The sequence below is a fragment of the Prionailurus bengalensis genome, chromosome A3 (genome assembly GCF_016509475.1).
Source record: "Prionailurus bengalensis isolate Pbe53 chromosome A3, Fcat_Pben_1.1_paternal_pri, whole genome shotgun sequence".
NCBI lineage: Eukaryota > Metazoa > Chordata > Mammalia > Carnivora > Felidae > Prionailurus > Prionailurus bengalensis.
Genome location: NC_057354.1, coordinates 22,872,603 through 22,898,714, shown reverse-complemented (window position 1 = coordinate 22,898,714; position 26,112 = coordinate 22,872,603). Strand labels below are relative to the sequence as shown.

The following is a 26,112-nucleotide window of genomic DNA, read 5'->3' as shown; positions in this document are numbered from 1 at the left end:
CCCCCCCCCCACCCCGTGTCTTCCATTTTACTATAAATGTGAATTTGCTTGGGATTCATTTGGCTTCCTGACTCTGTCACGTGTCAGTAGCCATTTCTGGAAAATCCTAAATTACAATCTCTTTGAATGTGTCTTCTCTTCCATTCCGTCTGCTCCCTTCTGGCAGAGCTAACAGATGTACCCTGTGGCCCTCATTCTTTTCCATGGCTCTTAGTCACTTTGTAAATAGTCTCTTCTTTTTCATATTTAGTTGCTTCTTTTATTTCTTAGAAAATGAGGTACCCAAGTGCAGTCTTATGGTTGGGAATTCTCCGGAGAATCTTTCCCTCTTATTCCTACTCTACTGTAGACCAAACGTCTCTACCACCTGCCTTGAGTGGGAGGTCGGAGTGGCTCAGTTTATTCCCAGCAGCTTAGCTATTCATTTAAAAAGACATCTTGTTTTGTCATCAAGCAGTTTGAGTGTTTCGCACCAGGAGCCTTTGGCTTCTGTTCCCTCTCCTAATCCTGACTGGCTGGCAGCAGAGTTTATTCTTTGTGCTGCTTCCCAAGTGGTCCTTGTTTCTGTGATGGCCTGATTTTTCTCTTGCACTAGTCCAGACCTCAGGTTTTATCTCCTTCCATTGTCTTATATCTCTTTTCAGAGCACCTCCATCCCTGCCTTCAGCTACCGGTTTACATATCCATGGATAAATGTCAAGCTTTTCGTTTTCTAGCAAGAACTTTCTGGTGAATGTTCCTGTGCCATTTGCTGTTCCTATATCTGTTCAGCTCCTTTTAAATTACTGCTTTCCTAATGAGGCAAAATTCTTCCATAATGAGCTCCTGTAAGTAGATCACCGTGGGAGAGGGACCACACCAGCAGGAGCTCTGAAGGCACAGGGATGGGTGCCATCTTCAGCCTTGTCTTCTCCCCTGGCAGTGACCGGACTGCTTACAGTGCAGAGCCCCCCACACCCCTTGGTGCTGGACCAGGTTCGGGAAAGCTCTTGCCGCAGTCCATACCCCCTTTTTAAATTTCAAATAAGAGATTACTGGCTTCTCAAAACTGCCATCTTTACCTAGACTTGCTAATCCTTACAGTCCTCCTCCTGGGGCTACTATCACAGGTGGGGCAGGCGGCCTACTTCACACCCAGTGCTGCAGAGTTCTGTCAGAGGAACGCTGGATTTCCATTTGCTCCTTACTCTGTTTTGCATTGCAGTGATTCTGCGGGGGTTGGGAAGTAGTGCTCTCTTTAGGCCACAACTTTATTTTTTTTACTTTTTTTTTTTTTTTAAGTTTATTTTCAGAGACAGAGTGAGTAGGGGAGGGAGGGGAAAGAATCCCAAGCAGGCTCTGCACTGTCAGTAGAGAGCCCGGTGCGAGGCTCAAACTCACGAACCTGAGCTGAAATCATGAGTCAGACGCTCAACCAACTGAGCCATCCAGGCTCCCCTGTGCCACAACTTTAAAACTAGAAGTCACACTAAAAGACCAATCTTATATTCCTGGGCTGAACACTTCCTGGTTAGCTCTCCTGTTAAGATTCTATTTGCTTATATTTTATTCAAGACTTTTACCTTTATGTTCAGAACAAAAGCAGTCTATTTTTGGCATGTCCTGTCTGTTCTTAGGGCTCCTGAAATTAGCGGTGTCATTTCCTGTGTTTATTTACTCTCTGGAACAGTCTGAATATATAACACCAGGATTATCTGTTCCTTGAAGGTTTTGTAAAATGACACCTGTAAAACTACATAGTTTAGCTTGGTTCGTTTTTCTGGGAAGACTTTTAACTTATTACACCAAAGCTGTTTTTAAAAAACTGAGTAAGATTTTTGTTTCTTGATTCTGTGATAATTCATGTTTTCCTGGAAATTTTTTCCATTTAAACTCAGTTTTCAAATGTATTGCCATAAAATATCCTTAGAAACTAGGGGATGGGGTTCGCTTTATCTGTATTGCTTGCATTTTTTTGCCATGAGAGCTTCATGTGTGAATAAAATGAAGACCAGATGGCATTCACCAAATGATGACTGATATCCTAAGGTGGTGGGGAGGGGAATCAGAGCAACAACCCTGATCCTGCCTTCTATCCCAGCAACCCCTGTGCTCTGCTCAGTCTTTCTCCACCTTCTCTTCCTCAGTTTTAGGGAAAGTCCTCAGTGCTGTGGGCAGTGCCCAGCTACTGATGTCCCAGAAATTCCAGCAGTTCCGGGGCCTCTGTGAGCAAAACCTGGTGAGTGTGGTTCTTCCTCCTCCACTGCAGGGCTGCCAGCCACCGGCTGCCCGCCAGCTGTCCAGCTGGATTAGCCCCCTCTCCTCCTCCACCCCCAAGCCTCTGACCTCCTCCCTAATACGGAGAAGGTGCTGGGGACAAGTGTCCGTGCCCAGCACAAGGGAAGGGCCAGGGATGGTCCTTCCAAATTTCTACTACTTCTTGAAATAGAAAAGTGAACCCTCTGTGAAAAGAGCCACATGAAACTTAAAAATCTCTTTGCATTGATTTATTTATATTAAACATCCTCTAAGAAGATGGGTAAGAACTAAAGACATACCACCACGAGGCTTGGTGGTTTGCTTTTTCTTTCAATCTTATCTCTCAGGAGGGTAGCTTTTCCTGTGGAAGTGTCTCCAGACGGCCAGGGGTGGTGTGCTCCTAGGGCTGGAGGACAGTGGCGAGTGTTTGTCTCTGGACCTGCAAGGGTTTGGGGCTTACTTGGCTGGGGCAATCACCATGAGGAATATGTCCCCAGAGAACCCCACGGATTCTGTAATCATACCCACCTGGCAGTGATCCTGACTTCTCCCTGCCTCACTGTAAGACCAGGGCCAGGAACTTCTTCTTTTGCAGAACAGTTTTCTGCCTGGCATACATTGGGAACACGGAGGCCTCAGTCCCATGTATGTGCCGGGCCTGCTCTCATGATGGGACTCTTTCTCTCAAAGATCTGCACCATCAGATCTGGCAGTAAGCAGGAAATGGCTTCCTTCCCTCATATAGATACTGACCCTGAGAACAGCAGAGCACGACTAGACCTCAAGAGACCCTAACCAGGGCTGGCAGGGGTGGGGTAGTTGGGGTGGGGTGCAGAACAGGCCTCTGCCTCGTTTGCCCCACTGATCCCCATCTCCCCCACAGAACCCTGAAGCCAACCCGCGTCCAACAGCCCAGGACCTGGCAGGGTTCTGGGACCTGCTACAGCTGTCCATCGAGGACATCAGCATGAAGTTTGATGAACTCTACCACCTCAAGGCCAACAGCTGGCAGCTGGTGGAAACCCCCGAGAAGAGGAAGGTGAGCATGGAGCAGTGCGGAGGGGAAGTCCAGGGACAAATTCCTGGTCGGCAATAACGCTGCCCACATCGGTCAGTGCTGCTTGGCTCCCTTCTCCGTGTGTCGTCTTTGAGCTGGGGGCTCACGTCCATCAGTGCGCGGGGTCCATGCTTGGCTCTCGTCCAGCATGCCGCTCGCTCTGTGTAGTGGAAGCTGCCCCCTGAAGCATGCCATCCCACCCTGCATGTTAAGAAATGGGGCTCCTAAGAGACACGTGCCACAGCCCAGAGCGCTAGCATAGATGTGGCTGTTGGAACTTTGGAGGCAGAAAAACAGTCCTCCTGGGGCCAGCCTCTTCCCGGAGGCACAGGCTTCCTTCTGTAAAACTGTGGCACCCCGTGACCCCTGTGGTTATTGGACTGTGGCCCTTGTGAGTTCTGATCCCTAGAAAAGCATGTGAAATGTGGCCTGGGAGTCAGAGGCTCTAAACTTAAAGCCCATCTCCAGCCATGTGACTCAGGCTGTCAATGGTTCAATGCAAGGGTGGGAACAGGTGATCTCTCCATCCCTTCCTGCCAGAACACTGTAGGATTCTAAGCTTGCTTTCTGCTCCTATGCCTTGTGCTATTCCCACTATCATCGCTTCTTGTGGCTTTCTGATTCCAAATGTGTGTTGCTTGTGCCCGATGTGGGGAGGCTGGGGTGGAGACTCCAACTGCCGGCAATATAGCGGGTGGTAGCGCCACACAAAAGGTGCACCTTTATTTTATTTTTCTTCCCTCCTCACTGTCTCACTAAAGGAAGAGAAGAAACCACCCCCTCCAGTCCCAAAGAAGCCAGCTAAATCCAAGCCGGCAGTGAGCCGCGACAAGGCCTCCGATGCCGGGGACAAGCAGCGTCAGGAGGCCCGCAAGAGACTCCTGGCGGCCAAGCGGGCGGCTTCTGTGCGGCAGAACTCAGCCACAGAGAGTGCGGACAGCATCGAGATTTACGTCCCTGAGGCCCAGACCCGACTCTGAGACCAGGAAGCGGGAAGCAAACAATTTTAAGTCATTAAAAAAACAAAAACAAAAAACTAAATGTGAATGGAACACAATTTTCTCAACCTTTAGGATGGTTATTCTGTCCAGAGACCCTGAGCCAACTTTCAAATTGACACATACAAGGGCTCACGATTTGGCTTTTTTGGGTCCCTTCCAGCTTTAGGTTTATGAAGACTTCATACAAAAGAAAGTCAACAAAAATACGAAACTATAAAACGTTTTTCCCCCTCTTGCTGGCCGCGGTGGACTAGGTAGACGGACCTCGGCAACTCCCGGCCCAGCCTCCGGACTGCGGTCTTTTTACTTGTTCTATCTAACGGGGACTCGCACTAGCTTGTTTACAAGACGAGGACAGTCCGAGGACAGCCTGGGGCCCCTGCCATGTCCTTCCTTCTCCTCCAGCCACCCTGCTCTGACCTTGCAGTTTTCATTCTTACGTTTTTCTCTTTTCCCTTCAGAGCCCACACAGGGGTCACCGTCCTAGCTGTCGGCTTGCTGGTTCTCAGCCCTGTTTGTGGTTGAGAGCCCAGAGGACAGAGGTGGATATGCACCCCTGCCCAAGTGCTCACACACACTCACGTGCACACGCAGGTACAGGCTCCCCACAGCAGAAGCAGCCAGCCCCAGGCAAGGGGACGGGGGTCCTCGCCTCTCCGAGAAGGGGAGGAGGGTTGAAGTCTTTGGGGAAAAAATGAGATAAAAGCCACAGTTATCACACTCCAGACTCCCGCCTTTTTCTTCTCACCAACCCCCTCTTCCTTCAGTAAAATGTTTGATTCAGAGTGACTTGCAGGGGACGCTCGAGAGAGGAACCCCATTTTCCAGGGGCTGTCTGTCCCTGGCCAAGCCTGTGTACAGTACCTGAGGGGCGGGCGGCTGCGTCTGTACGTATGTGTACATATGCACATAGACCTTAGAGTGTATATTTAACAAACGCCCCTCTGCTCACCCATGCCCACCAGCGCCGCCGCTGGCTCTCGGGGCACCTGGCAGGAGGCGGGTGTGTGAATAGCATATATTTTTACATGTACTATATCTAGGTGTGTGTACAAGTGTGTGTAAAAATATATACCTTGTGTGTAAGCGGCCTTTTTTTGGTCTCCCACCTGCCCCCTGCCGTGGGCCCATCTGCCCAGCCTCTTGAGTTTTCTGGGGTTTTGTTTTTTGTTTTTTTGTTTTTTTTACCCCAATATTCCTTCTCTCTCCCTGCCCCCCAGCCCCACTCCCAGGGTGTCATGAGCCCTGAGCTGCAATGGCCCGGGCCTGCAGGGTTGGGGGCAGGCAGGGCGAGGGGGAGGCCCAGCCCTCAGCGAGCTCAGTGCACGAGGAGGGCTGCTCTCTACCATGGAGACAGAGCTGGCATTAGAGACGTCCTCGTGTCTGGCACTTGCTGCAGGGGCCCCGGGTGAACTGAGGGCCTGCTCTGGGGCCCCATTCCAGCTTGGCCGCCGTCTGTGACCTTGGGCAAGTCACTTGACCTCTGTGTGCCTCAACTTCCTCCTCTGTAAAATGGGGACAGTCCCTGCCCCTCCCTACCTCACAGGCATGTTGTGAGAATAAATGAGGTAACGTGTACCAAGGGCTCATGGTGTTCTTGCAGCGGGATGGGCCAGGTTGGGGTGAGGTGGGTGAAGTGGACTCCCGAAGAGACTGAGCCAGGCCCCCTTCCACATGGCAACTCTCAGAGACAGGCGGACCTGAGCGTAAACCGTAATTCCAACTCTAGCACAACCCAGGTCATGGCCCTGGGCAAGAGAACAGCTCTCCATTCCCTCACCTGAAAAATGCACAGCATCTACTTTAACCTGCTTCCTGTAAGAAACAAGTACTTTAACTCATAGTTTCTACGTGAGAGCCACGATAGGCTGCCCTCACCCACAACACAGTCCCAGCTCGGCTCGCACAGCTCCCAGGACGGGGTGCGTGGCACCCCCAGCCGCTACCTCCCCCTGACAGTTAAAGGCACTGATCGCACTTCCTGAGCACCTGCTCTCCCAGGCCAGGGCCTGGCAGTCACAGAATTCATGCTCTAGTTGGGGAGAGAGAGACACTGAACAAATCCCTTGTGAGTTCAAGTCTCCAACAGGTGGCAGAAAAGCAAGGCCAGGAGGCTGTGGGAAGCTGTGACAGCGCCACCAAACTGTCTGGGCAAGAGCACTCTGATAGAGCCCAGGAGGACAGTGGCTATTCACTTGCTTTGGGGGATGTCGAACCTGGGGAAAGTGCCTTCTGGGCAGAAGAATGTTCAGCACCAACGCCCAGTGGTAAGAACATGCCTTTTAGGAAGTTCTTGAGCCAAGCTGAGCTTCAGACACCTAGCCTCCTCACTTGGCCCCACCCAGCTAAGAGGCAGTGACCCCTGGCTCTGGATGCACAGAACTGCCTTCCCAGGAGCTTTGTTCAGGCTGCCTCTGTGGGACCTCTCCAGAACTCATCCCACCCTGTGGGCCAGACCCCTGCACTCAGAGCAGCATGCCCTCATCTCTGGATCCTGTTAGTGGTGGCTGAGCACCTGCTGACTGTGGGTGGCTCTCATGACGTCCTGGGGCTGGAGCCTCCCTGGCCCTACACTGTTCTGAGACCCAGCTGGGGGGTGACTAGAAGGGTAAGTGAAGAGGTTTCAGGTTGCCCTGGGCACTGAGTCAGACATTCAGAGGTGAGCGAACACAAGAGGTGGCCAGGCTGGACTTGAGGGCCACTGTCCAGCTAGCAGCCCAGCTCTACTCCTGACAGGCCTGAGAGGACGAGCATGGACCTTTACCCTCAGGGCCTGAGTGTTTCTGCTACAGCAGGGGAGAGGCCTTAAGGGTTGGATCAGGGTCTCTGGCAGGGATCCTGCACTCCCTATAGCAGAACACAACGAGAGGGAAGCACCTGGGGTGCAGAATCTGGGCCTCCACTCCCAGCCCTGCTGTCACCACAGTGGGGGAACCCCCAACCAGTTGAAAGAATTGTATAACAAACACCCAGTCAACTTTTGCCATATTTGCATCATCCCTCACAGGTACATACAAACATTCCCCCCCTCCCCTGGAGCCGTTTGAAAGTAAGTTGCATACACCATACTTTACCCCCAAACACGCCAGGCAACTCCTGAGAATAAGGACATTCCTGCATGACCACAAAATACCATCGTTACTCTCTAATTTAACAAAGGAGTGGTCCACGTGCACCCCTCCTTACCCAGGAGACTGCCCAGGGCCCAGACATTAATACCAAAGCATAGCCACACTCCAAATGCCCCAATAATGTCGTCTATGCCTCTTCCTTTGTACCCACCCAGGATCCACTTAAGGATCATTCACTGCTTTCAGTTATCATGACTCTTAAGTCAGAAGAATCTGAATCAGAAACAGTTTCCCTACTTTTTTGTTTTTCACGACACTGACGTCTTTTACATGTCCAAGTAACTTGTAGATTGTTGCATGATCTGAATTTATATGTTCTCATGACTGGGTTCAGATTAAACGGTCTGAACAAGAATATGGCTACGATGATATCCCATTCTCTGTGCTTCCATCATGGAATCATCTGTCACTTTAGGGAAAGACCAACAGCAGCTTCCCAGAGAAGCTGGGAATGAGTCCTCAGCCTCTGCATTTCCAAAGCCCCGTCCTTGAGGGAACAGAAAGGATCAAGGGACTACAGACTGTGGGATGGTGCTGGGGAAGACGCAGAGGGAGCAGGGAGCCTGTGCACCAACTCTGGGTCCCTGAGAACCACACTTAGGGCCACAGATCCCCTTCCGGACTCCCTACTCTGCCAGGGTGATGAGTTCCCAAGCCTTGTGTATTCCCTACCAATGGCCTGAGAGCAGAAGGGAATGCCCAGCTGCAGCCTGGGGCAGCACTGGGTTCAGAGGTCTTATGGCCAGGACAGCAGGACAAAGCCATTGCCACCAGTGGCCTGCCAGCCAGGAACCATGTGGACACCAGCACAGGTAAGTGCTGGTGAGGATCCTCAGACCAATTGAGAAACATTCCTACGACCATCACCAGAGTGGAGTTTCTAAGAGAAATGTAGAATGAAGTTGTGTCTCCTGAGCTTCGGAACCTGGCTGATCTGAAAAATCACTGTGGCTCCTACTGCCTCTCCTTAAGGCAGCCAGAGGAACTTTATAAAAATCCTGCCTCCACTAGCTCCAGAAGTCACCCTCTCTGCTCAGAAGACTTTGCAGCCTGCCCAGTGCCAGCAGGAGAAAATCCAGCCTCTTCGCCTTGGCCTCAGAGGCCCCTGCCCCCCTTTCCAGCTGCACCTCCCATGAGATCCCATCCTGAGCTCTGTCCTCCAGCCTCACCTCAGGCCTTGCAGGGAGAGCCATGGCTCCCCACAAATGCAGTGAACATTTACTCCTTCCTCAGCCCTCAGGCCAGTTGGCAGTTCCTCAGGGAAACCCTCCCACAGTACCTGGGCCAGGCCAGGTTGATGCAAAGCCCCTGCTCTAGACTTGGAGCACAAGAGCCACTTCACTTTTCCTTCTTTGTTTCTGTCACTGATGTGATACTTCCAGCCATATGATTTTAAGTGAATATCTGTCTCTACCAGCAGACAGTAGGCTCCCCGAGGGCAGGAATCGAGTTTTTTCACCAGCCCCAGTGCCTAACACAGAGGGGAGCTTCAAGAACTATTACTTCCTAAATATTCCCCCCCCTTGTGGGGGGAAGGAGAGGTGGGACTTCACAGAGAAGATAATAATTTGAGCTGGGCTTTGAAGGATGAGTAGGAGTTCTCCAAGCGGTGGCAAAGAAAGGCACAATAAGCACAGAGGCAAAAGTGTGAGGCTGCTGCAGCTGAGGCAGGGGCCTTGAATGCCAGGTTAAGTAGTAGGGCTTTCACCAACTTTGAATGGAGCAGGAACATTTCCTTCCACAGAACCCAGCTTCCCATGAGACAGGGGTCCCCTGTCCCAGCCTCCAGGGGGCCATGGTACCCTAGTGACCCAGCCAGCATCAGGGTTTGTCTCTGGAACATGTCTGCAGCACCCAAACCTTAACAGGAAACCTAGGCCCTTGGGGGTCCTCAGCTGCTAATGCCTTCAACTTTCTATAGACTGACAACTCCCACATCTGAATCTGCAACCTGTACATTTCCTTGAACTCCACACTTCCCACTCACATCTCCACTGTGATGTCTAACAGGTGCTATCAAAATGAACATGTTCACCAACTAGTAAAGGGAGTAAGAAGGGTCAGAAAGTTGCCACTCAGCAACCATCGTAACAATACCTGAATCACCAGTGGGTGTTAAAAGTCATGGGTGACAGTTTGATGAGGAATAGAATGTTCGTTCTCCAATGAGCACCCCACAAATTACTTATTAATGAACACACTGATTACAAAAGGGAAAAATGGTAACTTTCTGATGAATAAAGCTGGCAGACACTACCTTAGCTAGATGGCCAAACTTATTGCCAATGAGGGGAAAAATTAACATCATACATCTCCTGATAAGACACACTGAGAAGGGCATAACATCATTTCTGTGATATTACTGTCAAAAATCCATAACTTGAAGCTAATCATGAGGGAGCACCAAGTAACTGGCCTGGACTCTCCAAAAATGTTAATGTCACGAAAAGCAAAAGGTAAGGAACAGTTCCACATTGAAAGAGATGAAAGACATCTCAAAAGATGCATAAAAAGCACTTGACAAAACCCAACACCCTTTCATGATACAAAAAGCCAGAATTGAACTTCTCCAAGCTGATAAAGGGCATCCAAGAAAAATCCACAGCTAACATCATATTTAATGGTGAAAGACTGAGCTTTTCTCCTAAGATCAAGAACAAGACAAGGACACCCACTTTACTTCTTCTTCTTCTGTTCAACACTGTAGAGGAGGGCAATGCTGCCCCCAACCAGGGCAATTAGGCGAAAGGATGAATTAACTAATGAATGAATGGCATCTGGATTGGGAAGAAAGAAGCTGCACTATCTCTATTTGCAGATAACATAATGTTTCATATAGGAAATCCTAAAGCATCCATAAAAGAACTCATAAATGAGTTCAGCCATGTTCCTGGAAATAAGATCAATACACAAAAACCAACTGTATTTCTACTAAGGTACAATAAAAAGCAGATATTCAGTATTTGTCCCTGTTTCCTGGCACATAGCTCCTAAAACCCTTGGGAATCTCTGAGATGATGAAGGGTCTTCTCATGCTAATTAGAAGACTGGTGGTTGGGGACCCCTAGGAAGCTTCAAGGTAGGGTCTGACTGACAGGGAGACCAGGGCATGATTAGAGGACTTGGACTTTAAACCTCACTTCCCCAACCTCCAGGGAGGGAAGAAGGGATGGAGATTGAGTCAATCAACAGCCGATGATTTAATCATGCCTGTGTAAGGAAGCCTCCAACAAAACCCCTCCGCAACAGGGTTTGGAGAGCTTGGGTTGGCTGGGACGATGGCATGCCTGGAGAGGGTGTGGAAGCTTTCCCCACCCCCACCTTGCTGTATGTACCTCCTGCCATTTGGTTGTTCCTGAGTTGTATCCTTTACAGTAAGCCAGTAACAGTAAGTTTTCCTGAGTTCTGTGAATTCTAGCAAATTATTTATCCTTGTGGGAGGATGCAGGAACCCCCAGTTTATAGCTAATCAGACAGAAATGTGGGTAACCTGGAGACCTAATATTTGCATATGGCATCAGATATGACAGCAATCTTGTGGGATTGAGCCCTTAAACCTATGGAGTCTGACACTAACTCCAGGTAGTCAGAGTTAAAATTGAACTGAATTGTTGAACACCCAGTTGGTGTCCAGAAAACTGGAGAATTGGTTGGTATAGAGAAAATACCCACACATTAGGTGTCAAAAGTGTTGTAAACAGTCCAAGTATAGGGAACACTCTAAAAATAAACTTAAGGAAACAATTCCATCTACCATACCATCAAAAATAATAAAATACTTAGGATTAAGTTGAACAGAAAAAGCATAACCCTTGTACAGTGAAAACTACAAAACATCATGAAGAGAAATTCTGAAAGATCGAAATAAAGGGAAAGACATTTCACATTCATGGATCTGAAGACTTCATATTAAGGTGGTAATACTCCATTATGGTACTGGTAATACAAATTCAACAATTTTTATCAACCACCCCCCCTACCTTTTATGCAGAAATTGAAAGCTGATCTTAAAATTCATATGAAAACGCAAGAGAATCTAAAAAGCCAAAACAATCTTGAAAAGGAAGAACAAAGCTGTATGACACATTTCCTGATTTCAAAACTTACTACAAAACTATAGAAATCAAGATTGTGTGGTGCTGGCAGAAGGACAGACAAATCTATCAATGAAATAGAATTTAGAGTCCAGAGAGAAACACACACATTTAAGGAACTGATTTTCAACAAGGGTGCCAAGAACTTCAATGGGGAAAGAACAATCTTAACAAGGCGTGCTAGAACAATTGGACAGCCAAGTGCAAATGAACAAAGCTGCACCGTTACCTCACCCCACACACAAAATATACTCCAAGTGGATTAGAGACCTAAACTTAAGAGTGAACACCATAAAATGCTTAGAATAAAGCACACAGGTATAAACCCTCATGACCTTGGATTCAGCAATGGTTTCTTGGCTAGAATGCCAAAGGCACAAGAAACCAAAGAAAAAAAAAAACAGATAAACTTCTCAAAGTTAGTAACATTTGTGCTTTTTGAAAATATCAAGAAAATGAAAAGATAACCCACAGAATAGGAAAATACATTTACAAGTCATATATCTGCTAAGGGTGTGATAGCCAGAATATATAAAGGACCTTTGCAACCCAACAACAAAAAGCAAACAACGAGATTTATGAGCAAAATATCTGAATAACCATTTCTCCAAAGAAGATATACAAAAGTCCAATAAGCACATGAAAAGATGCTCAACACAGCATGTCATCAGGGAAATGCTAATCAAAACCACAATGAGCTACCACTTCACACCCACCAGGATGGCTGGAAGACAAGTATTGGTGAGGTGGTGAGGAAACAGGGGTATGTGAAATGGTATGACCTTGTTGAAAACAGTCCCTCAAAATGTAAACATAGTTATCAACCCAGCAATTCCACTCTCAGATATAGATCCAAAAAAGCAAAAACACACACACACACACACACACACACACACACACACACACACACAAATATGTGCACCAATGTTCACAGCAGCACTATTCATGATGGGCAAAAAGTATAAATAACCCAAATGCCCATAAAGATGAATGGAAAAGAAAAATGTGGTCTCTCTATGCAATGGAATATTATTCAGCCTTAAAAAGGAAGAAAATTCTGACAGATGCTATAAGATGCATGAAAATTGAAGACATGCTAAGAGAAATGAGCCAGTCACAAAAGGACAAATACTGAATGATTCCACTTACATGAGGCACCTAAAATAGTTAAATGCAGAGACAGAAAATAGAATGGTGGGTGCCCAGCGGCTGAGGGAAGAGAATAGGGAGTCAGCGTTTAATGGGTGTGGAATCTCAGGTGGGGAGGATGAAAGCGTTCTGGATGGATGGTGGTGAAACTTGCACAACAGTGTGATTATACTTAATGCCACTCAACTATACACTTTCAAATGGTTAAAATGGTTATTTTTATTTATTTATTTTTAACACACACACACACACACACACACACACACACACACACACACACAGAATGGATTGGCTCCTGGACCAGAAAAAAAAATTTCCGGGTAGGACATTGCTGGGATCATTGACAAAACTTGACTATGGATTGTAAATCAGATAACAGTATTGAATCACTGTTAAAATTTTCCTGATGTTGATAAATGTGCTATGGATATGGAAAAGAATCTCCTTTTTAGGAGCTACTCACTGAAGTATCTCCAGGTAAAAGGGCATGGTGCGTGCAAGTTACTCTCAAATGATGCTAGCAGAGGGCAGAGACACACATACACACACACAGAAAAGAGTATTATAAAGATAAATATTAACAATTGGAGAGTCTGGGTGACCTCTTTGTATAGTTCTTATGACTTTATTCTAAATCTGAAATCATTTCAAAGTTAATAGTTTAAAAAAATTAAGAGATCCAAAACAAAACTCTCATCTCTTCCCAAACCTGCTCCTTCCATAGACAACCCATCTAATTAAGTGGCAGCTCCCTCTCCTGCAGCTCAAACCAAAACCCTTGGGAGTCATCTTTGACTCTTCCACATACATTCCAATCCATGTGTAACTCCTATTGGATGCAACTTCAAAAATCTCCAGAGCCCCACCCCTTCTCCCCAGCTACCACGCTAGTCTGAGCACATCATCTGGCTGAAAAGCTCCTCACTGGTCTCACCCAGAGGGATTCAGTTAAAACATAAGCCAGATCATGTCACCCTTCTGCTCAGAACTCTGATGTCTCATGGTGGCCTACAAGGAGCCCCAGGCTAGGTCTAGGTCCCCACTGCTTCTCAGACCTCATCTCCCACCTCCCACCCCCCCACCCCCTCTTCACACTCACACTTGCCTCTGGCTGCTCCTAGACCAGAGCTGGGCAAAATCCCCCTACCTGCCTCCAACACTCACTGGGTATGGTTCACTCTGTTACTGCTGCAAGTTGGCCCAAATGTCACTTCCCCGGAGGTATCCCCCCCTTCCTGCCTGTTTCTTTCTCTCTCCGGTCCCTCTGCTTTATTCTCCTTCAGGGACCTCATTTCTCTCTCCAGGTCATGTATGTAGCAGCTACTCGTTCACTCCACAAGAACAAATGTCTCCCCAGTGTGATTACTTTAGTTCACTGCTATTTCCCTAGCACCCAGCACAGTGCCTGGCAGGTAATAAGGTGTCAGTTAATATTTACAGAATAAGTAACTAGGTGTTGGAAGGTTCCCCAGGAATGTCTGTGTTGGTTTAAAATAGGGCCAAGAGAGGGGCGCCTGGGTGGCTCAGCCAGTTGACCATCCAACTTCAGCTCAGGTCGTGATTTCACGGTTTATGGGTTTGAGCCCCACGTCGGGCTCTGTGCTGACAGCTCAGAGCCTGGAGCCTGCTTCCGATTCTGTGTCTCCCTCTCTCTCTTTCTGCCACTCCCCTGCTTGTGCTTTCTTTTGAAAGTAAATAAAACATTTAATGTTCATTTATTTTTGTGAGAGAGAGAGACACAGCGTGAGCAGGGGAGGGGCAGAGAGAGAGGGAGACACAGAATCGGAAGCAGGCTCCAGGCTCTGAGCTGTCAGCACAGAGCCCGATGTGGGGCTCGAACTCATAGACCATGAGATCATGACCTGAGCCAAAGTCGGACGCTTAAGCGACTATGCCACCCAGGAGCCCCATAAATAAAACATTTAAAAAGGATGGGGGGCAGAAAAAGCTGGGCTGGAGTCCAGGTGGGGAGGGTGTTCCTTCAGGGGCCAGAATGATGGGCAGGACATGATGCACCATGGGGGAGGGGATGGGTCTGTCCTCTCAGACGCCATCCTTTCACTAAGGCCAACAAGAGTAGGTAAGGGGTGCTGCCGCCCTGAGGCTTTGAGGAGGCACCCATGCTCCCCCAGCCCCTGCCCTTATCGCTGGCTCCCAGGATGCTACCTGGCTCTTTTTTGCCACTCTTTTCACTGAATCTTCATCACCACCCTCCTATTTTACAGGAAACTGAGGACAGCCTGAAAGCGGAGTGATGTGGCTGAGGTGGGCTATTCCGTTGCAGTCCTAATCCCCAGGTGAAGCCCCCACACCAGCGGAGCCTGACTGGTGACCTTTTCATGTGAGGATGTTGGGGACCATCTGATACGCCTCTTCTTTCAGACTGGGAAAAAAGCCATACTTGGTTTGGTGGAAGGAAGCCCTCCCACGGGAATGGGCCGGGCAGCGGGGCCTTTGGGGGAAAGTTGGGGGTAGGATCTCAGAACTGAAGATCCTGGATGTCCTTCTGCCAGTCTCACTAGGAAGGAAGGGACGGCCCAAATAAATCCCCCTCCCGTGACAATCAGGGGAGAGGGGGCCACCGCTCCCCCGCATCTCCTCCGGGCGTCACGTCCCCAGCCCGCTCTGGGAAGTCGTACCGCCTCCCGCCCGTGAGTCAAGGCCAAATAAGGCCTCGCGGGTGCGCCGCCCTGCCCCGCCCCTCCGCGCACACATTCTTCTGCCTTGTAAGGCCGGTGCGGCCCCGCCCACCGAGCCCGGAGCGGGACCGACGGCCCGCGCCCCGCACTTGCTCAGCACGGAGAGCGAGCACCTTCTTCGCACCAGGTGGGAGCCGCGGCCGCGGGGGGGCTAGGGTAGGCGATGTGAGGCCCCACGGACAGGGACGCCGAGGATCTCGGCGAGGACAACCGTCATGGGGCTGGGGCTGTGAGTTGCGGGTCAGACCGGACTCTGGCGGGGCTGGGCAGCAGGGAGACTGTTCTAGGCTCTGGGAGCCGGTGCTCCTTTGGTGAGGGAACACTGTCCAGGCCCTTCCCATTTGCAGTGGAGTTTCAGACGCCAAGCCCAGAGCTCTGGGGTGCCCAGAAGGGGAGGGAGTTGTGGTCACCTGTGTTCCCTGCCCCAGAAAACCCATGTGTGTCACAGACAGGCTCCTTGAGACCCCCTCCAGAGCATCCGTGTCCTCTCCCCTATCTCCTGGGGCAGGAGAGAGGGATGAGATAAGGGTAACCCCACCCCACACACACCAATGCTGTGTGAGAGCACTTGAGACTTCCATGCACTAGGCCATCTGTCCAACTGTGCCTGTTGGGTGGGAAGGGTCTGTCAAAGGGCTCTGGAGCCAGACAGGGACCTGGGCCAGGGGACCTCAATCCCTGCTGGTCCTCCCCAGCTTTCTAACTGCTCTGAGGAAGGAGTCAGATCACTCAGCCAGGGAGGAGGTGAATTTACTAGCAAGGCATCTGGCACCACCAGCCATAGGAACCAAGAGATAATGGAGGACACAGGCACCAGAAGGAGGGAGAGGTCACCTAGTTGCAGCCAGTCCAAATACCAGTTATATCTGATTCCCTAGGGTCTAGGACCCCCAGGAGCAGGTTCCAGGGCTAAGGGACTAGCCTGTCCCTGACCCCGTTTCCTCAACCAAGCCTATAAACCGCCTCTAGTCACACAGAGCCCTCAGCTGTAGTAGGCCCACCACCAGGAGCCTCTTAGGGTATGTGTTTCCTTCTGTGTTCAGTCATCAAGGGCACCAAGGGCTGGCCATTACCACCCACTGACCCAAGCCTAGCCCAAGCATCCTGGCTGCCTGTTGGGCTCTACCCCCCTCATGGGCACAACACTTCCCTTCTTGGGCATTAGTTCTTAAACTGCACAGTGGTGGGGGCGGGGGGGGGGGAACCTCACCCTGCTTCCCAAGATTGCTGGGATGGACAAACCCTAAAACTCAGTGCTGGATAGATGAGGAAGGGGAAGCCACAGAGACAGAAGGGCCCAGCCAGTATCACAGCAGTGGGTGAGATCTCAGCCATTCCTACCTCTGGCCATGGCTTCCTCTCTCCTCCCGGCTCCATCTGCATAGATCTTTGCAGACAGGAGGGCCATGGCAACAGTGATGATAACCATCACAGCATCTCATGACTGGGTTACTTGTTGGCTTTCTATGGGTTCTGTGAGTCAAAGTTCCCAGAAAATAGAGGGCTTCAGGAAGGACTGGGCCCCTCAGAGCACTAAAGCCCTGCTGATGCCACCATCTCACTCCCGCCCAGCTAATGGGTGAGAAGGGCTTCTGTCTACCCACCCTGTACCCTGTGAGAAACACCCAGGGCCAGGTGTGTCAGTCCAGCGGAACACAGCAGCAGTCTGTCATTACTACAGATGGCTGTGGTCCTGGGGAAGGGCTGGGGCTGGCCAGGATCCCTGCTCATCATTTAAGATCTCAAAGACCAAAGTCTGAGATGACTGGAACAGGGGCATGGGATAGAGGCCAACAGACAACTTGAGGGGCATTCATAACCACACAACTTGGGGCTAAAAACAGGCAGAGAAGGCTTTCTGGAGGCAGGCCCTGGACCAAGGGCTCGGGGCAGAGGAGAGAGGCAGGCAGTGGTCCTAAGTACTGAGCCCCAGCTTCGGGGCACATAGCACTAGGTCTTCAGGGGCACAGTCCCCATGAGCCATGACAAGGGTTGAGGGAAAGAGCACTGTGCTTTGCCTCAGTTTCCCCATCTGTACAGTGGGAGAAGTAGACTGGCTGCAGTTGCCATCACAGCATTAATTAAACAAGCATCTATTAGCCTATTAGTACATCAGGGGAGGGAGAGAGAGACCTCTAGGTGCTTACTGTCAAAGCAAGGGTCAAGGACCTGCTCCCCAAGGAGGTGTCTCAAGAACTAGGCTGGAAAAGGAAGGGCGTTCAGTGGGAAGGACTAAGGAGGAAAGTCTGAGGGTGTCTGGGGAACATCCAGAGGTCCAGCATGGCTGGGTCATGGATGGCAAGAGGGACACAGTGAGGGGTGCCATGCTCAGTCAGACAAGGGTTGGAGGGGTTCACACAGGACCCTGAATGCCAGACTCAGGGGCCCAGACTTGTTCTGGAGTGAGGCAAGAACCTTCAAGGGCTTCAAGGTGAAGTGATAGGTGGTACAGGTCTGGATCTATATGGGATGGGAGAGACTAGCTAGAGGCTAGGAGGCCAGGTCTAAACAAGAGTGACAAGAAGCTGGGGCTCTCAGCCTGGGGAAGCCTCATGCCCCTATTAAGCACTGAGCAGTAAGAATAAGGAGTAGGGCCCAAATCAGGTCTATCATCCACCCAAGGGGCTGATCAAGTGTGGGCAAGTTGGGGGAGGGAACACTGCCCAGAGCATAGGCCTTCCAGAACATCCAGAACAGAGGGATAGGGAGGAGGAAGGAGGAGGAGGGGGAGGAGAGGACAAGAATGTCAAGAATGCAGGGCCACTGATCCAGCTCCATACTGCCAGGGGCAGAGGAGCTGGCAGGGAGCCTCACAACCTCCCACATTTCAACCCACCTTGTCACTTGGAGAGAGAGAAATGGAGAGTGTAAATGCTATTAAGGATTAAAAGAGATAAAGCAAGGACAGGTTGGCAACAAACCCAATCTTACCCAAACAGCCACAGCAAAAATAGCTTATTCTGTGCCTGGCACCATTCCAGCGGCTTCTCAGGCACTAAGTCAATGATTCCCTACTGCTGGGCATTCCCATTCCCAGATGAAGAAATTCACTGGGAGAGGTAGAGAAGTTGTTTATGATCACATAGAGCCCATGCCTGTCTGCTTTTGTGATGAGCTGGATGACAGGAGCCCCAAGCCTATGGGAGGCCTTGAATGCCAGGCCCAAGCACTGACAGCCCGTCTAGGGTAGGCAGGAAGATTCTCTGGCCCAGGCTCATAAGCTCTTCCCCTGACAGCCACTTCCTGCAGGGAAGCCCCACCCACCAGAAGCCAAGATGTCCAGCAAGCGAGCCAAGGCCAAAACCACCAAGAAGCGGCCACAGCGGGCCACATCTAATGTCTTCGCGATGTTTGACCAGTCCCAGATCCAGGAGTTTAAGGAGGCCTTCAATATGATTGACCAGAACCGAGATGGCTTCATTGACAAGGAGGACTTGCATGACATGCTGGCCTCGCTGGGTGAGCAGGGATGGGGGTGGCTGGGGTCTAAGCGGGCCCCGCAAGGGTTGCAACTGAGGCAGGCAGTGGGGCTGCTCGTCATTATAGAGTACGTCCCATGTAGTGACATGTGGTACCCACCCTGGAGAGCAGATGCCATTACTTTCTCCATTTAACAGACAGGGAAACTGAGGCACAGAGCAGTTCGACATTGGATCTGAACCCAGACAGGCTCACTCTAGAGCAGTGCTGCCTCAGGCAAATTTGTGGTAGGGGTACCTGGTATCACTTCATTTAAAGCGAAGGATCAGCAACTAAAGAACGTTTTAACTACACAGACTTTCCAGCATACAGATGGGGAAACTGAAGCCAAGTGCCTCCCCTTGTTCAGAAGTCACCCATGTCAGGCTCTTAGAGACTCTCTGACTCCAGCGACTTCCTCAGGAACCTAGTACAATTCACCACTGCTCAGATGGGGAAACTAACACCCAGAGGCCAAGCCTCCAGATACCACCTCCCTAGTCTGTGGCCCCACCCTCACATCCCTCCCATGTGCTAGCCACAAACACTACTCTTAGCATCAGTTCTTGGCACCTCCTTCATCCAGGTGAGAGCGTCTAGGTCAGACACTGGCTGGGGAAGATAGGAAGCCTCTGGCAGTGGAGGAGGCAGCCTGTGGAAGTCAAGCCCCAAGCTCTGGGGAGAGACAGACCTGAGTTAGCCCCTGGCATTGCCCCTCACAGCTGGGCAGCCCTGCTCTGAGCCCATTTCCCTTCCTGTGCAATGGTGACTGTGGCCCTTGTATACACACATGCCCAGGGTGTCTGGGGAGAGGACTGGGCAACCCTGAGTTGGAGGGTTGTTGACATTAGACACTGCCCCCTCGTGGGCCATCTACCCAGAAAAACCTGCATTCCTATTTGTAGCTCATGTCAGTGGGCCACAGGTCAGTCCTGGCCTTCTGGTTAAGAACATCATCCTCCAGTTTAAAAATAAGAGCAGCAGATAATAAAATAAGAAGAAGCTGTGCATGTATCTTAATTCTCAAAGCAATCCTACTAGGTAGATGTGATTATCATTCCCACTTTATAAATGAGGAAACAGAGGTTCAGAGAGGGTAAATAATTTGCCTGAGACCACACAGCTACTACGTAGTACAGCTGGGATTTGAACCCAGCAGTTGATTTGAGTATGGGGCTGTGCCAATTGTTCTGTATGATTTTACAACCACTGGTGCTATTTCACAATTCTAAGACGCGGGGGAAACCAAGGCACAAAACTGGGATTCAGACTCCAGTCTTTGTGACACCACAGCTCACTGGTTTAACCATTTTCAACACTGTGCCTGGAATCTGCGGTCTAGCTGATTGGGTTCCAATGCTGGCTCCACTCCTTACTTGCTGTATGATCTTGGATAAGTGACCTCACCTCTGTGTTTCAGGCCCCACACCTGTGAAGTTGGGGTGAGTATGCTGACCTCACAGCATGATGAAAGTTAAAGCAGTCAGGCATGTGGGGCAGCAGACACCATGGACAGTCAGCAAATGGTGACTCCTACACTTAAGAGGTCACGGATATTAGACCAGAGGTGGAAGCTGGCCAGGGCAGCCTGGAGAGCCCAGGGGAGGGAGCAGTCAGAAAGCGGGCTGCTCCAGCAAGATGCTGTGCAATTTACAAAATGTATTATCTCCTGCCTATGGGACTCAAACAGGCCATGAAGGGAGGGGACAGGAAGGTGGGCGGGGACAGGGCAGTAACAGCAGGCACAAATGTCCCTCTGCCACAGGGAAGAACCCCACAGATGAGTACCTTGAGGGCATGATGAGCGAGGCCCCGGGGCCCATCAACTTCACCATGTTTCTCACCATGTTTGGGGAGAAGCTGAACGGCACAGATCCTGAGGATGTGATCCGAAATGCCTTCGCCTGCTTCGACGAGGAGGCCTCAGGTCAGCAGCCTCCAGGTGGAGGCCTAGACAGGGCCGGGTCTGAGCACTTCACCCAGGGTGCCCACGGGGATGCAGGTGGGGCTGGGCTGTGCTGGGACTTGTCCCCAAAGGCCAGAATGGAAATCCCGCATCTGCTGGTTTCCATGGCCAAACCATGCCCTGTCCTTATTCTCTTCCCCCAAATGCTAGACCACAAGAGCCCACAACCACCAAGACATCCCACTTCTTGAGTTCACCTGTTGGCCCAGCACATTGCCCCCACTTTAGACTTTCCCAGAAACTAAATCATTCTAGGCCCTTCTGGCCAACAAGGTACAAAAACCAGCCCCCATCCTCAAATCTTCCAAAGGGATTGCGTCCCACAAATAGTTTGTCCCAGACACAGGCCAGGATGATGCTGGCAGCGGTGACTTCAGTAGTTTCTCAGGGGCCACAGGCCCAAGTACATTCACATTTTCCTCACTACCTTCATAATCCCCTACCAGGGTGGCGGCATATTTTCATCCCCGATTTCCAGGTCAAACAGGCACAGAGAGGTTTAAGAACTTGCTCATGGTCACGCAGCCAGGAAGAAGGGGGAGGAGCATGCAAACAGGCAGTGGACCTCTAGGGCTCATGCTCTTAAAGTGAGACATACCCAGCCCCCCATACTTACAGCCCCAAGTACCCTACAGAAACACATAGAACCCTCCCTCTGGGGCTCTGGGAAGCTTGAACTGGCTGGAGGCCAGAGCTGTGTCTTTTCCTGGTCCTTCCCCCACTACAAGGTCTGCAAGGACTGGGGTTTGGGGTAGGGGTATTGGGCATGTCCCAGCTTGAGTCCTTGTCTCACAGACCCTGGCCCCTGCCCCCAGGTTTTATTCATGAGGACCACCTACGGGAGCTGCTTACCACCATGGGCGACCGCTTCACAGATGAAGAAGTGGACGAGATGTACCGAGAGGCACCCATTGATAAGAAAGGCAACTTCAACTATGTGGAGTTCACCCGCATCCTCAAGCATGGGGCCAAGGACAAGGACGACTAGGCTGCCCCAGGCCCCTATCCCACTCACCTGCTCCCCACCCTCACTGTACACCAGCTCCATGCCCGTGACCCCACAGGACCCTCTCAGGGGATCCTCCCTCTGAGGGGTTAGGGGCCCAGCTCACAGTGGAGGAACAGGCTGAGAGCATACAGTGCCAGGCAGGGGGCACACAGCCAACATGAGGCAGGTGTTGCACTGTGACCCTCCGAAAGAGGACCATCTCCTAGAGAGCTGGGCCTCATGGGCTTTTCCCCGCAGGACAAGCCCCGTGTCCTGTCTGGGACACAACTTCACATGCACCCCCATGTAGGACAAGACAGCTCTTTCCCAGCCTCTGCCACAAACACAAACCTCACCAAGGTCCCTTCTCTGAGGACAGGATTCCAGACCCCTTCTTTGTGCCCTGCCCAGCCACCAGAACACAGCCCACCCCACTAGGAGTGTGATCCAGAAGATGCATGTAAACTGGATATTTGATCCAGGGGAGGCGGAATCTCTAATAGAAGTCTGAGCACTGCTTTGGGTCTGTGTGTCTGCTGCTGGGGTGAAATAAAGGAGCTCCTAATCCCTAAACACCCTCCTGCCCTCTCCTGTTCCCAGTGGCTGCCCAGACCCCTACCTTCCCCTGGCCAGGGAAAGACTCAGATGAGACCAGACCAGAGTGGGGAGCAGACAGAGGTGCTGAGGGAAACAGTCCTTCTGGGAAGGAGAGGCCTGAGTGGGGAAGACCCACAGGAATCACCACAGCGTATCTCAGGGGCACCGGGAGGTCAGGGGTCAAGGTCGCTCAGTCTTCAGGACTATAGCCTGGATTGCCAGGGACACCTCAATGTTCCTGGAAAGCCAGATGGTCCTGGAAGAACAGGAAGGCTTCGGGAACAGTGAGAAGAGTGCATCCCAGTAGCTCCGAGGTTAAGGTGGGAATGAATGGGTTTAAGGAATTCCCTGAGGTCAGCTCCAGGCAGCCACCAGGTGTGCTCTGGGCTGTGCCTTCTGCATCTGGAGGGTCGTTCAGCCACAAGACCAGCTTTTTACATCCCACACGCACACAAGGTGAGTGAACCTGGGATCTCTGTTACACGTGAATGGTGGGGACACTGACAACAATGCCTGGGGCTTAAGGAGCAGAAATACTGGTTGAATGAACAGATAGCCAAGAGAAGCAAGGACTGCCTGAGGTCACCCAGTGGATCTGGGACATAGGGAGGGCTGAATCCCAGCCTCTAGATCCTCCACAGGGCTCAGGCCTGGGCTAGACACATCCCACCTGACCCCAGCAAAGGTTGGGGAACAGCTGCTGGGCCTGGCTTGACCTGACGCCTCCCTAAAGATCACCCCCAGCCAGCCAGCCGCAGCACACAGCAAAAGTCTGAGATAAGAGCCAAGGGAGTGCTGAGCACTAAGAGGACTGTGTACTGGCCGAGGAGGGTCTAACTTCCCACAAACCTCTGCCCCACCTCAAGACCAGGCCCCTCCCAGTCAGGCCCTGGTCAGAGCTGACCATGAAACTACCCCTCTCTGGCCTCCAAATTGAGCCCCATGAGTCCCTGATCTCTACTCTGGATGCAGCCAGCTGCAAACAGTTTCTGACCAGGCCCACATACTGTGACAGACTCAGTGGACCATGCCTTTGACCCTGGCCCCAGATGGAGGGTCTTTAGCCTGACTACCTGTGCACTGCAGCTAGCCCCAAGGAAGGAGCAGGCTCTGGGCATCCTCCTGGGACTCCAGGGTCACAGGTCACTCTGTAGAGTCACTGGCACCAAAAGCCTTTCTGGAAGAAGGCAGGGATGTGGTTAGAAACCAGCTTCCTTGCACTCTGCCCCCCAGTTTGCATTCCTGTCACAAGCCTGCTCCCCCTTCACCCCAGAGAGAGGGAAAGATTCACACCTGGTGTGAGGGTACAGAACTCATCCACCCTCACTGGTTTCTGAGCTGGCCTGAGGCTGACCTGACGGGATCCAGAGGATGGGACAAGGTAAGTGTTCTGTGCGTGGAAAGGCAGGACCAGCAGGCGGGAGGAATGTGCAGGAGCAGAGCTAGGAGAGTATGGAAGCAGCCTGGACAAAGTCTGGGAGGAGGAATGCATGTAGCATATTCAGGAGCCAGGAAGAAGGCAGTTTTCCATTTATGAGCTAAGTTATTAAAATATTAACACCTTTTTAGAAAAGCAGCAGCAGCTACTGTTTTATCTCTTACAGGGAACATTTACAGGTAACAGTGAAGCATGCCCAGAACTTTCAAAGTCTATCATAAACTCAGAAGCCACAAAGAAAAAGACTGGTGCATTTAAATCCATGAAGACTAGGGGCACCTGGCTGGCTCAGTCGTTAGAGCATGCGACTCTTGATCTCAGGGCTGTGAGTTTGAGCCCCATGTTGGGCATAGAGATTACTTAAAAATAAAACAGGGGCACCTGGGTGGCTCAGTCAGCTACGCGTCCCACTTCAGCTCAGGTCATGATCCTGTGGTCCATGGGTTCGAGCCCCACATCAGGCTCTGTGCTGACAGCTCAGAGCCTGAAGCTTGCTTTGGATTCTGTCTCTCCCTTTCTCTCTGCCCCTCCCCTGCTTGTACTCTTTCTCTCTCTCTCAAAAAAAAACCAAACATTAAAAATTTTTTCTTAATAAAATACAATAAAATAAAATCTTTAAGGGGTGCCTGGGTCCGTTAAACATCCAACTCGGTTTCGGCTCAGATCATGATCCAAGAGTTGTGGGATCGAGCCCCGTGTTGGGTTCCATGCTAAGTGTGGAGCCTACTTAAGATTCTCTCTCTCGGGGCGCCTGGGTGGCGCAGTCGGTTAAGCGTCCGACTTCAGCCAGGTCACGATCTCGCGGTCCGGGAGTTCGAGCCCCGCGTCGGGCTCTGGGCTGATGGCTCAGAGCCTGGAGCCTGTTTCCGATTCTGTGTCTCCCTCTCTCTCTGCCCCTCCCCCGTTCATGCTCTGTCTCTCTCTGTCCCAAAAATAAATAAATGTTGAAAAAAAAAAATTAAAAAAAAAAAAAAAAAAAAGATTCTCTCTCTCTTCCTACACCCCTCTCCCCAGCTTGCACACTCTAAAAAAAAAAAAAAAAAAAAAAAAAATTATACCTGTTGGTGGGTTTAAATAAATAAAAGCTTTAAAATTTTTAATTTTGTGGTAAAATTATGTGGTATATTTATGTGGTAAAATACACATAAAGTTGGGGCACCTGGGTGGCTCAGTCGGTTAAGCATCCAACTTTGGCTCTGGTCATGATCTCGCAGTTCAGGAGTTTAAGCCCCACATGTCTGCTGTCAACACGGAGACCACTTCGGATCCTCTGTCTGTCTGTCTGTCTCTCTCTCTGCCCCTTGCCCATTCTCTCTCTCAAAAATAAATACACATTAAAAAAAATACACATAGGGGCGCCTGTGTGGCTCAGTCGGTTGAGTGTCCAACTTCAGCTCGGGTCATGATCTCGTGGTTCGTGGGTTCGAGCCCCGCGTCGGGCTCTGCGCTGACACTCGGAGCCTGGAGCCTGCTTCAGATTCTGTGTCTCCCTCTCTCTCTGCCCCGCCCCTGCTCGCACTCTGTCTCTTTCTCAAAAATAAATACACATTTAAAAAAATACACATAGGGGCGCCTGTGTGGCTCAGTCAGTTGAGTGTCCAACTTCAGCTCAGGTCATGATCTCGTGGTTCATGGGTTCGAGCCCTGCGTCGGACTCTGTGCTGACACTCGGAGCCTGGAGCCTGCTTCAGATTCTGTGTCTCCCTCTCTCTCTCTGCCCTCCCCTGCTTGCACTCTGTCTCTCTCTCTCTCTCAAAAATAAACATTAAAAAAATTTTTTTTAAATACACATAAAGTTTACCATCTCAACCATTTGTTTTAGGTAAACTCTACCCCCAACGTGGGGCTCCCACTCAGGACCCCAAGATCAAGAGTTTCATGCTCCACAAACTAAGCTAGCCAGGAGCCCCCCATCTCAACCATTTTCAACTGTACAGTTCAGTAGCACATTCACACTATTGTGCAATCACGACCACCGTCTACTTCCAGAACCTTTTCATCTTCCTCCAATGAAACTGTTCCCATAAAATACCAACTGCCCATTTCCCCTCCTCTCAGACTCTGGCAACCACTCTTGTGCTTTCTGTCTCTGAGTCTGACTGCTCTAGGTACCTCACATAAGTGGAATCACTGTATTTGTCATTTTGCTTCTGGTTTATTTCACTTCACATTAATAATCTCAAGATTCATTTTCATTTTAGCATGAGTCAGACTGTCCTTTTTAAAAAAATTTTTTTTAAATGTTTATTTATTTTTGAGAGAGAGACAGAGTATGTACGAGCGGGGGAGGTGCAG

The 26,112-nt window shown here is 50.4% G+C and overlaps 2 protein-coding genes and 1 long non-coding RNA gene across 19 annotated transcripts in view; 2 read left to right on the top strand and 1 right to left on the bottom strand.

Annotated features, from left to right (window-relative positions):
* Positions 1-5,874, top strand: part of DLGAP4 (DLG associated protein 4) — a 200,682-nt gene extending 194,808 nt beyond the window's left edge. For 15 of the 16 annotated variants that reach the window (XM_043602447.1, XM_043602449.1, XM_043602445.1 and 12 more), the window contains 3 exons: positions 2,127-2,218; positions 3,122-3,277; positions 4,057-5,874. In XM_043602447.1, coding sequence (XP_043458382.1) covers positions 2,127-2,218; positions 3,122-3,277; positions 4,057-4,275 — 467 coding nt within the window. In that variant the 3' untranslated portion in view covers positions 4,276-5,874. Of the gene's footprint in view, positions 1-2,126; positions 2,219-3,121; positions 3,278-4,045 lie in introns of all 16 variants that reach the window. The other variant, XM_043602451.1, reaches the window with a different exon arrangement.
* On the bottom strand, positions 2,472-2,929 carry LOC122496324. Its single transcript, XR_006300766.1, has 2 exons — positions 2,767-2,929; positions 2,472-2,677 (listed from the first exon to the last, which is right to left on the bottom strand). It is a non-coding gene; the product is annotated as an uncharacterized LOC122496324 (long non-coding RNA).
* A 9,290-nt stretch (positions 5,875-15,164) lies between the features above and the next one.
* Positions 15,165-22,299, top strand: MYL9 (myosin light chain 9). 2 transcript variants are annotated; one of them, XM_043602443.1, is made up of 4 exons: positions 15,165-15,496; positions 18,619-18,828; positions 20,594-20,755; positions 21,610-22,299. In XM_043602443.1, the coding sequence occupies exons 2-4, from the start codon at positions 18,645-18,647 to the stop codon at positions 21,780-21,782; spliced, it is 519 nt and encodes a 172-aa protein (XP_043458378.1). In that variant the 5' UTR covers positions 15,165-15,496; positions 18,619-18,644; the 3' UTR covers positions 21,783-22,299. The 2 variants fall into 2 exon arrangements, with proteins under 2 accessions (XP_043458378.1, XP_043458379.1); XM_043602444.1 differs by lacking the exon at positions 20,594-20,755 and having other exon boundaries at positions 15,367-15,496.
* The last annotated feature ends 3,813 nt before the right edge of the window (positions 22,300-26,112 follow it).

Coding starts and splice junctions, on each gene's coding strand:
- MYL9 (XM_043602443.1), top strand. CDS start 18,645: ATGTCCAGCAAGCGAGCCAAGGCCAAAACCACCAAGAAGCGGCCACAG. Junction 18,829..20,593: donor TGACATGCTGGCCTCGCTGG/GTGAGCAGGGAT, acceptor CCTCTGCCACAG/GGAAGAACCCCACAGATGAG. Junction 20,756..21,609: donor CTTCGACGAGGAGGCCTCAG/GTCAGCAGCCTC, acceptor CCCTGCCCCCAG/GTTTTATTCATGAGGACCAC.